The sequence below is a fragment of the Parasteatoda tepidariorum genome, chromosome 6 (assembly GCF_043381705.1).
Source record: "Parasteatoda tepidariorum isolate YZ-2023 chromosome 6, CAS_Ptep_4.0, whole genome shotgun sequence".
In the NCBI taxonomy this organism is placed as follows: Eukaryota; Metazoa; Arthropoda; class Arachnida; order Araneae; family Theridiidae; genus Parasteatoda; species Parasteatoda tepidariorum.
Window position 1 is genome coordinate 46,939,781 of NC_092209.1, and position 13,994 is coordinate 46,953,774.

A 13,994-nucleotide genomic window follows, 5' to 3' on the forward strand; every position below is an offset into this window, starting at 1 on the left:
TGTTGTGAAAAGAATCTTATTTAGTTGTACAAAGTACTTCAGCCAAAATTTGGGAGCCACGTAAGAGAATTATATATATTAGATCAGAAACACATCATTAAAAGGCAGAATGCTTTGGTGTTTTCAAAACGTAAACAAAACAAAGCAAACGTTGCCACCGGCGGAAAAGAAATACAGCCAAAATTTGGGAGCCACGTAAGAGAATTATATATAATAGATATTAAGTGAAAGAAGTATTATATTAAGGGAATAATTTTAATTTTGTTGAAATGATAAATTTTGCGTCGAAATGCTATTGAGAAACAGGACTGCGACGAAATCTTTGGGGTCGGTGAGCGGTAACGGACATTCCAAAATACAAAACAATGTGAAGTATAGTTTGTCTAAGCTAAAAACTCCTCCCGCTACAAAGTCAGAAGCCGTCTGGTGTTATGGAAACAGGAATGGTGCATTTTAGGGAGGGTAGCTTCACTCTAGGACTAACACAATAGACCGAAGATATTCCCTTTCTCTCGCCGAAACCACTCCAAAACAGTGACCCCGTACCCCTTCTTGAAAAAGTCATACCTCGTTACCATGGTCACCGCCACAGGTTCAGACGAATGTCTGGAGGAGTTCTTATTTTAGACAAACTATATGTGATTTACTTACTATGAAGCATGTTATGTAATATTAAAAATAAGTCCCTCTGAGTGACTCGGCTTTTTTTTCTTCATGGGTCACGTGACCTTGAAGTACCAATCTCGCTAAAGTCTTTAGTAACAGACCAATGCAATGCTCAATGGAAAATTTAGAGAAAAGTTAGCATACGTAAAAAATATAACGATTTCAAGGTGGCAAATAAAATTTATGTTTTATTAAAGTTTAAATAAAACGTAAGAAAAATTTGCGTGGCTAACCGTAATTTATGATAATTTTGAATTGATTCTTTAATACATTCAAATGCAAATTAATATTAAGATGCAAATTAATATTCTGATGCAGTTATATTATTAATTAATATCAATATTATACCGATGAAAATTAATAAAATAATAATATAATCTTTATAACTTTATTTCTGATACTGCCCAACTGGAACCTTGACTTCAGAACTCTTAAGTTTTTTGAGTATGAATAAAAACCAAAAGTTTCAAATATTTAGTCATTAGTTTAGCATAGTTAAATAATAATATTAATTATTTCATTTAAAAATATAATATAAAGGTTGTAAGCTTAATAAAAAAGTTAAGAAAGTTATTATTAACAGAATTCTTCGATATAAAAAAATCTTTAAATAAATAAGATTATGCATCTGAATCCTTTGGAAAAAAACTACTAAAATTAAGATTTTGTTCGTGCTTAATGGACTATGTTAATGGCTTAATGTGTTTATACTTAATGGACAATTAGTAAAACTTGAAGAGGAGGTAATTTTATTTCTGGAACTTATTAGTAAACATCAAGAAAGCATGACGTGTGTTGGAAAAAATTATCTTCACTCAAAATTTCGTTTAAAATTCAATTACTGTTACTAACCAAAAATTATTTTTTATTATATTCAAGTCATTTTGTTAACATTTTAATTTGACAAATAATATAAAGAAGCAATACTTTAAATTAATTTCTAATCAAACATATAATGTAAAATTTACGGATTTTGCCACTTAGACTACCTTTGCACCTTAAATAATAAACACCGCAAGAATTTATCCAAGAAATTTTATTTTTATTTAATAACCGTCGTTGAACTGCGACAAATGTTTGGGTTACGACTACTAATGTTCAACTACGTAGCCTTGTAATTTTGAACCCAATCCTGAAGACAAGGGAACTCCTGATCAAGTATTGGGAAAAATTTGTCATCGCGTAGGATTTTTTTGATGGAACTAACCCGCATTTGCATTGAACGAAGAGGAAGACCACGAGGACCTCCCACGGTTAGCCTGTCGGCAAGGGGACTCTAACCCATGATCCGTCTACCACTGAGGATATTTCACGTCAGCACTGTGGTCGGTGCAAGACGGATGCGTCCAAGAAATTAGATAATTCAGTATTATTATAATTTAATCAATGTTTTACGATTTAACACTTTAAATCCAGCTTTGTTTTAGACCTAGTTTTAGGGGCCCTATAGCCACATGGTTATATCAAAATATACATCAATCTATCAATCACTATTTTAATAAATGTTTACTCACCACTAACAGCAGAAAAGCATTCCATAATAATAAAAGCAATATCCTTTGCATAGTTTTTAGATTACAAAAACGTTCCAATTTATAGGCACTTTAGAGAATAAATAACCATACTTGTTGCAAAAAAGCGATAATTATATTTCAGCAGCTGTTTCGAAATATTTTTATTTATATAAATAAAAACTAATTTTTTTTAAAGTTCACCTTGCTAATAAATGATGAAGTACTTCTTTACATTTGTTCATTCTCTTTGCTTTCTAACTGAAGATAGAAATGTAATTCATGTAACGATCATGCAAAACATAGCTTCAAGAATAATCACGTCAACAACTAATGATTATTTACTTTTTCTTACCGACGTGCATAAGCAAATGTAAACAGACAATAATAGTAGAAATTTTTTCCTTAGCGAACTTGAACTTTTAGGTTCATATTCCAAATCACAATATGATAGTATTGAGGATAAATAATTCAAAGAAGACGAAACAGTTAAAGTTCTTGAAGACTCGCTGATGCACTATATCCAACTTACGTGTGCTTCTGTTTCAAATTGAAGCCAAAATAAAAAAAAAATATTGATTAATATCATACAACCGTTATCTGTTTCATAAGGACGAGTAATTAAACTGTGACCGTTCAATCTTTTGACCAAATTACTAATGAGTATTCCACTTCCTTGATTGATTGATTTGCTACGAACTCGGCAAAATTCAAAACAAACGGGATAACACTTTAGGCAATCATTACGATATCACATGACCAAGCTTCAGCTCCTATCATCAAAAAATGAACTGATGTATGTATCCAATTCATATCCAAAAGAATAAAGAAAGAAGTGGCGCGAAAAAAATTACACATTTAACCATTCGCTTGGTTAACTCCAAGTTCTTCAAATCGGTGCACCATTTAACAAACCTTTCAGAGAATAAGAGCTACTTAAAAAGAATAAAAAGAAATATATAAAGAAATCCGACCAAGGTTGTGATTCTTCTTTCATGGGTAGAAATAAAATTAATAAAATAAAATAAAAAGAATAAAAAAGAAAGAAAAGAAATATATGCGAGGAACGGGATTTTTTAAAGGTCCCGTCGCCTGGTCGGACAACCTCGTCGCTTCCTGCATCTTCATGACCTATATGAACCTGAATATTATGACGTCACCAAAGCACAGAAGTCGTCAGAGTTCTCTGACCTTACGTTAAGATTGCAACACATATTTTGATTTGAAATAATAAAATATTCCATAAAAAAAAGTTGATTGGATGAGAATTGCATATTTGATTGTTTGTTTTCGGAATTGAGTGAGGTATTTTCTCTTGAATGTGACACGGGGACAAGAAAATAAATAGAAGAAAAGGGTTGTTCTCAAGCTGTAATTAGTAGATGAATGTATAAGTATGTCACATTATTCATAAATGTAGGTCAGCTTTACGTATGCGGGTGTAAATGACAACACGGGTGGTGTTCTGTGTAACTGATATGGCTTGCTGGAACAAAGGATTTTAAATGGGTGCAACCTTGAGAAAATATTGCTGGAAGGCTTAGTAAAATTCAGCCATTGAAATGAAGATTTATGATTAAATTATTAACTCATAAAGTTATTGTTTTTGCATTAAAGATTATGGGGTCTCCAGCTTCTTGAGTATTTCTAAAAAGGTCGCCTTTTTAATTTTCATAGCTCAAGTACTGTTCGACCGATTTCTTTCTGATTTTCAAGCTTGACATTTTTAAAATAATTTAAAAAATGAATACTTTATAATTCAGATATTTTTCAACCATTAATTTAAGTAATAAAAGGGTAATGGATTAAAAAAAGAATAGATTTTTTGTGTAAGGAATTATCTTTGGATAAGTGAGTTCTTTAGTTCTTAATTAGATTTTTTTAATAATTAGTTTCAGAAATACGGCAAAACAAGTCTTGACTAAACTATAAGGATTTTACTTGATTAAAAAACTTCATTCGCTACAAAAATATATAAATAGATAATAACAGTCAATATGCTTCACGCGTTCAAAAACTGATGCACTTTTTCAAGACTTGCCAGACGTGAATGGGAAGATACAAAAGTGATTCGAATTATAAAACGTAAATTTGCCAACGAAAAATGGAAAAATAGAAAAATAAAACTTGAAAATTAACTAGAATCTATTAGCCCTAATCTCAATAATTAATTAATTATTTATCAGAACTAGAATCTTTATTTAATGTAAGGATTCTACTTTAGTGATTGTGGCTACCCTTTCCCTCATATTAAGGGTCGAAATTTCAAATTCATCATAAAATAAAAAAAATTTACATTTATTGAGAATGCACGTTTTGTGTGTCTGATTTTATTTACTTAAAAGATTGTCCGCTCTAAATTTTTAGTAAACAATTTACTGATGTTTTTTTAAAATTTTTTTTAATTTTTTTTATAAATAAAGTCATCAATAAAGTTATTGCATCAATTTATTTAGAATGTTTATGGTCTATTAAGATTGAATGTTTATAATTTAAATTCCGATGATTAGATCAAAAGTCATTTAGACATTTTTAGTTTTTCTTTTTGAGCGCTGCAGCAATTCATTTAGAGCATTTATGATCATTCATCAATAAAGTTATTGCATCAATTTATTTAGAATGTTTATGGTTAGATTTTTGGAATGTTTATAGTTTAAATTTCGATGATTAGATCAAAAAGTCATTTAGACATTTTTAGTTTTTTTTATAGAGCATTTAGAACATTTATGATCATTCATCAATAAAGTTATTGCATTAATTCATTTAGAATGTTTATGGTCATATTTTTGGACTATTAAGATTGAATGTTTATAATTTAAATTCCGATGATTAGATCAAAAGTCATTTAGTCATTTTTAGTTTTTCTTTTTGCGCCCTACTAATAGATAACGGTGCTACATTGAAAATTTAATAAAGGTCTTTAAAAAATATCAATTAAAAAGTGTGGGATAGCTCTCTTGATGAGTAAAGTAATAAAATAATGGCGTAAAGTAAACTATAACAAAGAAAATTCCGAAAATTTCTAACATTTTTAAAATTATTTTAAAATAAGATTTGTTTTGAATGTGGCTTTTAAAAACAAGCTTAAGTGTTTACCAAAGCAAGCACAACTATTTTGAATACAAATTTTACTTTTCTTTTCTTGATTTTTTTTTAAAAGAGAGGATTGGAAAAAGAAAACTTTCTTCAAAACGTTGTGCAGTAAAAGGGACTAAGGACTTCAGCATACGATGTCGTTTTGTAGCTGTTGTAAGCAATGGACGCTACTCCTTGTTCATGTCTAAATGCCTTTTTCATGTCTTTATTGAGAACGAGAAATCTTAAAAAAAAAAATATTTTTCTTTTCGTATCTTAAAGGAAGAACACCGCCTTGAATTTTTCATAAGATTTGATTTTTTTCGAGTTTTCTGGTAAAAAAAAAGTTTATATATATAAAAAAAAAGATTTTAGAACGTTTGAACTTTTAGAGAAATACAAAACGGACCCACCGAAAAATCAGCTTGACAGCTTTTATCCAAATATTTCATTATTGCTTGGAGACCCGATACGTCACAATCTTATCAAGTTTCTAAAAACAATAGTAATAGATATTCATTAATTTAAAAAAAAAATTGAAACTAGTGACTGGAGCAGTATAGCCATTTTTGGCTCTTGTGCCAAAACCTGGCTCTTGTTTTAATAATCCTCAATTAACCAATCAACCGAAAATCGAGAAAATAGCACCATCAAAGATTGAGCAAATTGCTTGTGTAATATTTATGCGCTATGATGGTTTCACCAGGATAGAGCCACTGTCCACACATCTGAGTCAACCCTGCTTTTACTTAAATAATTTTTTTTTGGGAACATCCTAATTTTTAACAGACTATGCCCACAGCTGATCAAATTTTGAGTTTACGATTACCACTTTTCAACTCCATAGCCTTGTAATTTGGAACAGAACTCCTGGATCAAGTGTTGGGAGAAATTTGCTTTCGTGGAGTACTTTTTGTTGGAACTGACCCGCGTTTGCATTAGATGGAGAGAAAAAACATGAAAACCTCCCACACTTAGACTAACGACAAAGGGTCTCTAATACATGATCTGTCTACTATTGAGGATATATTTTGCGTCAGCACTGTGGTCGGTGCGAGCCGGGGGTGGAGTTTGTACTGGGATTTGAACCTCATTGTTAAGCGTGAGCTCTACCCCTGAGACACCATGGCTCATCTTACAGACATTGGATACTCCCAAAACACTTAAACCAGACTATTGATCTTGCGCTAAAAACGTAAAACTAATAAACTGACAAATTTTTATTTGCTTGGTTTTAAATAATTTTTCTTCAGACCTGTCCCATAGAGGCTCCAGTAATTCATCAAAGAAGGGAGAATCATTATCCGGTCATTTGCGCATCTAGTTGGTCATGAAACTGGCATAATTTCGGGAAATCATTTACCCCTCAAAATATAGTTGTTTTACATTAATTGTTTTCGTTATCAAAGACCTAATTAGCGATTAAAAATGTAAGCAATTCTATTCTCGTTGCTGTTTAGGAAAAAAAAAAGAGTAGAAACTTTAAAACTCTGTTTTTTTCCAACTTTCATCTATATAACATTAACTGGCCACAAATGATATAACTTAATATATTTATCTGCACTAAATTAAGGTTAGTGTTTCGACATCAAGTTTCAACTAAGAAGTTAGGGTTAGTGTTTCGACTTCCAGTTTCAAGAGTTAGTGTTTCAACTAAGTTTCTTTTCTTTTAAAAGGTGACAAAAACGAGTTTGAACTGCTGAAAACTGATATAAATTCAGAAAAAAATATAAAAGAAATGGTGAGAATTGACAATAAAAAAATAATAAAAGGAAAAATGAATTAGCAATTCATAATTCATAATTAAAGTTTAAAATTAAATTCACAAACTATTATCCCGTTCCTTCTCCGTCAGACTAACCATGGGAGATTTTCGTGGTTTTCTTCTCCATTAAACGTAAATGCTGGTTAGTTCCATCAGAAAGTCCTCTATGGAGCCAATTTCTCCCAATACTTAATTCAGGAGTTCCCTTGTCTTCTGGATTAGGTTCATAATTTCAAGACTATGGAGTTCAACGCTGTAGTCACAAACTCAAAATTGACTCGACTGTTCAACAGTGGTTGCAAAATAAAGTAAAAGTCACAAAGGTAGTGCTTTCCTGTAAAGTATTTCTGTATCCCAAATTTTATATAATATTTTTTTGTATTTTTATTTGTGTCCTTTTGGATTTGTTTTGGTATTTACTGTTATGTTTGTTCTATTTTACTGTACTATTATTATGTTTTTTTTTATCGTTTTTAAAATTAAGATTTTAAATTAAAGGAGTAGCTTCATTATTACAACATAATTCTATCATATTGCCTTATTACGCAACATTTTAATATTAAATATTTGAAACGGTATCTAAACTTATAAGTCGTTTTATATTTATTATTGTTTGGTTTAAATTACATTCGTTTCCTATTGTAAATTACCGCTAAAGAAAATTGCTGAATGATTTAGAGCTTAACAACCAACTTCATCGACAATATAATGCACGTACAATTTAATTGTATTCAAAATATCAGCTTGTTTATTAATCGAAAATATTCAATTACGGTTGTAAACTCACAACATTTGATATAACAATGTACCTAAAATTTTAAATATTTTTTAAAAAAATGATCAAAATTATTTATGTTATGTATAATTATTATTTAACTCAAAATGGATATTTAATTTAAAGAAATAAGTGTTGAAAATGGAAAGTTGGAGGGGGGCAGAAGTTAACAGCAAACACAGTATAGCAGCGATTTACAAAAAGTGTTCCGCGGAACCCTGGGGTTCCGTGGAAGGATTACAGGGGCTCCGAGAGTTACATTTTTTTTCTAACCAGTAATGATTAAATTAATATCCACTCAACATTCCATAATGTATTTATTTTCAGTTGTTTATATGAAGTTATTTATGCAAAATGTAAATTAATTATGTAAATGTAATTATGTAAATTATAGCAAAAATTAGATTTTCTTATTAACAATACATTAAATAAATTATGAAAAGAATATGCATTCTTAAAAAAAATTTATACGCTTTTCTCATCGAGCTTTTCAATTCAAAATAATGTTTTCCCTCTGATTACTATTCACAATGTTTATAATAGTCTTTTTTTAAAATTCATTTTCAGCAAACACTAGGACACTTTTTTTTATTAGTATATTTACAGCTGCTAATGATTTTTTTATAATGAAGTCTAAAGAAGATACATAACCTAGGGTTCCGTAGCCGAAGAAAAAATTGGGAACCACTGCTTTCTAGTTCATAGATTTTAAGTGAATAACTTCAAAAGTAAAAACTGTTTAATTCTAAGAAACAACAATTATTGCGAAGCAATCATCGGGGATAGTGAGCGGCTGCGAAAGGGGAAGGGGAGTAGCATCTCAGTCTTATAAATGTTAATTGCATGTAAACGCAAAACGCTATTATGAATACATAGTTTTACGCGTTTAAAGTAACTTTAGTTTCTGTTGAATTTAGCATGTATTCACTCAAAATTAATTAAATTTGGAAATTTCGAAAGTTTAGTTAAAAAGAAGTTTTAAAATAAATATAAATTTTCAAATTTAAGTGAGATTAAACAATTGATAACACTTTGAGCTGAATAAAATCACAGTAAAAAGCAAAGAAATAAACGACCAAAATTGATGTAATGTATACAGTGAAAGAATTTGTGTAGGATATTACGCAATTAGTTTAACACTACACAATTAGTGTCGAATATTACAATTAAGAACATTCAGAGAAAAAAAATTGGACTATAGAGATAAATTTTTTCTATTTAAATGTTTTTTAGAAAGTTTATAACAGAGCTTGTAACATAAAACAGCACAATATGAATACTCCTATAAGTACATTAAAATAAGAATTGTTACAAATTTTAAACATAATACAGTCTAGTCAAAAATATTGCAAGAAAAAACCCAATAAATGTTATGCAAACTAAAAGATATAAAATATTACGGGAGACAAAAAATCTTTCTGCAGACATTTTTTATCAATTGTTGAATATGGAAAACCTATTCCCTGGTTGAATAAATACGTAAATATTGAAAATTCTCGAATGTATATTTGAATATCATACATGCATTCACTCTTTGCAGTTGGCTATGACCTCTGCATCATAAAATGATTCGAAATCAAGTTTGCGTGGAATATTTTTATAAATAAAGTTTATCAGTTTGTTTGAAAACATTTGAAACAATGGTTTTTCGATTTAAATGTTAATTCGACTGGTTTTCCATATAGTATTTGATTCCGTAAAGCTATTGTCTATTTGTTTGATCTCTCCATAATTTTGCTTAAGTTTAGAATAAGGTTTTCTTTAAGAAATAAATACTTCTATTACTTTAAAGAATTGTAAAAATCAATACGCTATCATATGTACTTTTAACAACGTTAGATCAAGATTTGCTGTATTATCATCCTGAAAGTTGACGTTTTTTTAGCCATTTTGTTATTTTAAATTGCATATATCACTGCATATTGCATTATTTTAATTGCATTTTATCGTAGTGTTTGATCTAATTCATACTTATACTTATGAATGTACTTATAGTGTCTGATTGTCATACGCGTCTCAGATCTTTAGAGTTCTGGATCTCAGAGGCTGTCCATAAATGATGAGAGGTAGGGAGTAAAAAGAATTGGAAGCCTGTAAGTGACGTCATTGTAGAAAAATCATGATATATGTCGATTCAGAAGCCAATCAGGTTCGACAGACATGCGTGACGTCGCTTATAGGTTGATTAAAATCACATGGTTAGACATAATCACTTCACTTCTTCTAGAGTTGCAAGTCCCAATTGTGTTACGGTTGCAAGAATTTCACTACTCTTTTATTGAAAGTAAAAATATTATCTCCCTTGTCGATTCCTGCATTCAGCAAACTGATTTTCAATTCAATGGTAATTTCTTTAAAAATAAAATTGCCCGTGTAGCCATGGGCAACCCCTTCTCTCCCATTTTTTGTGATATAATCACGCATTATTTTGAAGAAATTTTTCTTTTAAAATTGTTCAAATTCTCATGGTGGAAAAGATATGTTGAAAATACGTTTGTTGCAGCAAACAGTGATATGATTTTTAAGAGTTCCTTTCTGTTGTCAACTAGATTGACTCCAACTTTCAATTTACTTTAGACGCGGTAATTAATTTTCCTTTACTTTTTGTAACTAAATACTCATGATACTAAATATTCTGATCATTTTCCACCTTAGTTTATCGCGAGCATTGTGCTGTCTCTTTGCCTTCCTCATGTTAATTCTAATCCCCATTAATGTCAGAAACGTTTTGCATCTCTTACTTTTCGTTTCCGCTCGCTTAACCTTTGCTCTGACTCTTTTTCATTAAACTCCGAATATTAACTTCCTCCACTCGCTTATTGCTAAACGGTGATTTAACCTTTCTATCGATGATTCAGCTCTTGGTAAACTTTCTAGAACCAAACACCCCTCTTCCTACAGAGAACTTATTACTTTATTGCTGCCCCCCCCCCGTTTGTTGTGAAATTGACAATATCCGCTCCCGTTCCTATGTGTATAATACTTTTTTCTAAAATACCACAGCTTTCCTCAGCTTTGAACAGATCAATCTTCATCGGATTTGTTGATAATAATATTTATATAATTAATATTTATACGAAAAATTGCAAGTACATGCATAATACAGGGTGTTTATAAATTCCGGGACCCATTTTGATGTTTAATAACTCATAAAATAATAAAGATGGATTAAAATTAATAATATAAATGGTTAGATAGACTCAAAAAGTTTCATGACCCTTGTCTTATTCAGCTTTGAATGCAATTGTTTTATGATACTTAACCACATTTAAATTTTATCTTGTTTTTCTCACTTTTGAATGCGTTGGTTTCGTTGTATTCAGTTTTATAAATTCCGTGTTATTTTTGATGGGAGAAACTTGTATACATCTACCTAGGATTTTATTTTAAAACCGTTTGTTTGGCGCAGCATGTCCTTCCGTGGACTTTGTGCCATAAAACCCAACATTCAATTAAATTTTTACAGAAAGACGGATTTTTACAGACTTAGACATGATGGAAAACACTGTAGTGCTTACTGTAGTGTGTAGTCAGCACTGTAATGTTCGATGCAAGCATTCATTGTGGTCAGCATTCGAATCACTTTGCTCTCCACAGGGTTATTCTCTGAGCGAAATGTGTAAGATCTGAGGTACTTGATGGCATGTACTTAATAACGGAGTGAAAATGTTTTTATGCAAGTTGATCTGGCAGTTTCTTATTTAGCTTAATTTGCCTCATGTTGACAACTTGCAAACTGCTCGCAAAACTCATCACACGCTATTTTTAAAGCACATACAGACAGATCTAAACGGTCAAACAGAGCTAGGCAGAGACCAGTAAAAACAGAGAATTTTTATTTTATTATATTGGTGAAAAGGGTATTGCCCTTGCATCGAAAAGGTTCTGGGTTTGGATCCCGGGCAAGGCATGGATGTTCCTTCATTCGTTGTACTATCTGTCCTTACTGTGGGAGTAACTTTGGCCCACCTAATATGGTGCCCCAGAAAAAGTGGCCAACAAATCTGCTCTTTAGAAAAAGTGGCCAACAAATCTGCTTTCATATTTCATTCCCCAGGCGGCCATTGGAAGAAAAAAAAATTAGAGAAGAGAAAGAACATCAAAATCAAATTCACTGTGTTCCTGTTAGACAAAAGTTTCACAAGTATTCTCTATCATTTCTCAAATCGGGAAACATTATTAATTGTAATTTGTTTATAACATAGGTGAAGAAATTTTTCAGGTTCTCACCCTTTGTAAAGGGGAAAACTTAAAATTGTTATAACTGCATTATTTATTTCCAGAATAGGATGTAAGTTATTGGTTATGGGAACAAGTTTCTTTAATTAATTAAAAGAGAGAATTTAAACAAATAAATAATGTAAAAAAAGTTCAAAATGTAGAGAAAACGTGGAAAAAATTAAAGAATAATGAAAACAGAAGAAACTATTAGAAAAATTAATAAAAATCCGGAAAAAAAGATATAATCTCTTCATCAGCTCACACGATTATATTCGCAAAAAGGAGTGCTTTCTAACATTGTATCAATGTAGCTAAAGCTAAATATATCAATACAATGAGTGCGGTTCACTCAAAAAATTTTTTTTTTCGAAAAAATGTAAATATAGACTCTATTTTCTCCTTTTTTTCTATCTCGAGGAGAAAAAAGAATGATTGAAATACGTGATTATGCAGCTTTTGAAATCTAAAAGTTTGCATTGCAATCTATTTTCGGATTATCTGTATGAAATTCTTTAATATACGCTTATTCAGCTTTAAGTATAGCTGAATTCATAGCTAAGAACAGTGCAATATTACGTTATTTAAAGTATGTTTGATGCATTGAAATTTAAGCATATGTATAAATATTTCGGGAAAATTGAAATATTTAAAAAAAAATTCTCATTAAAACCTAAATATATCTAAATAAATTAAACTATAGCTTTTATCAAAATTAAATTACATTTTGCAGATCGGACGAATTTAAAAAGAAAAAGAAATGTTGTTTGAGTAAGTTTACTTCATTTATAAAACTAGGTAATAGTAAATATTTCGAAAGCAAGTTTTATTTATTAATAATATAGCCGACATATATTTATGTGTATACTGCTATCAATGTTTAAATCCATAGCTTTATAATTTTGAGCTCAACCCAGAAGATAAGAGCTTAGCTAAAGCTTTTTGATAAACTAGCCATAATGGAGATCTTTTTTAATTTAACCCACATTTGCCGGTTAGTTCAACGGCAAGAAGATTTTAACCCATGATTAGCCTACCAATGAGTCACTTTTTGCCCTTGCATTAGAATTAAAAATGAGTTAACTATATTGTCTACCCATGAGAATATTTTACGTCGAAACTAGGGTGTTTCGTAATTACCGCTCTTTATATAAACTTTTTAAATCCTTGTTGAAAATGAAGTAAAAAAGCATTTATACATACGCAATTGAATTTTTAAGCTAGGTCAAAACAAAAATTTCTACCGAAAATTGGAGCATCATTAAGGAAAAAAGGCGAAATGAAATACGTCTAAACCAGTTTGCCTGCTTGATAATACTTGGAGGGATCTCTATTAATAGTTTCTGCTCCTCGCTGTTTTCTCCGACAATTAAACATGTTTTGATTGTTTTTTTAAGGAGTAATTCGTTGTATTTCGTTAATGTTTTTGATTTTTTTATCCCTTAAGTATTAATTTAAATTCATAATGTGGTATTAATTTAAATTCATAATGTCATCATTTTATAATTTTTGGATAACTAATTATTCAAATCAATAACAGTTATTCGAAATATTAAGAACGTTTATTACGCATCAACTAGTACAAAGATATAATTTTTGAACTTCAAAGAAATAAAGGGATACAAACTATTAGTGAAATTAAAAAAATTACGACTTTGTGCTTCATTTTCACTGTGGAAATAACGAAACGTAGCAAATTACTGTCGAAGTTAATACGATTATTTTATACTTTATTGTTATGACAATTTTTATCTGATATTTCCTTTTGTTTTTCATTTTTGCTTAATAATTATATTGATTTCATGTATTTCATGAAAACTAAAGTGCACTACGTACTTTATCTCTTGATATACTTAATTGTATTGTTTTTTGCTGCATATTCTCTTTTAGATCTAATGCCACTGAACCCTACATTTAATTCTGTGTCACTTTAAAACAGACTCTTAATTTTGAACAAGTTTTAGGTATAGCATAGTCTTATTTA

General features: G+C 30.1%; 1 protein-coding gene across 1 annotated transcript in view; it reads right to left on the bottom strand.

The window, feature by feature from the left end:
• Positions 1-2,927, bottom strand: part of LOC107452519 (protein spaetzle 4) — a 37,355-nt gene extending 34,428 nt beyond the window's left edge. The window contains exon 1 of the mRNA XM_016069008.3: positions 2,181-2,927. Coding sequence (XP_015924494.1) covers positions 2,181-2,231 — 51 coding nt within the window. The 5' untranslated portion in view covers positions 2,232-2,927. The remainder of the gene's footprint in view (positions 1-2,180) is intronic.
• Positions 2,928-13,994: the final 11,067 nt, after the last annotated feature.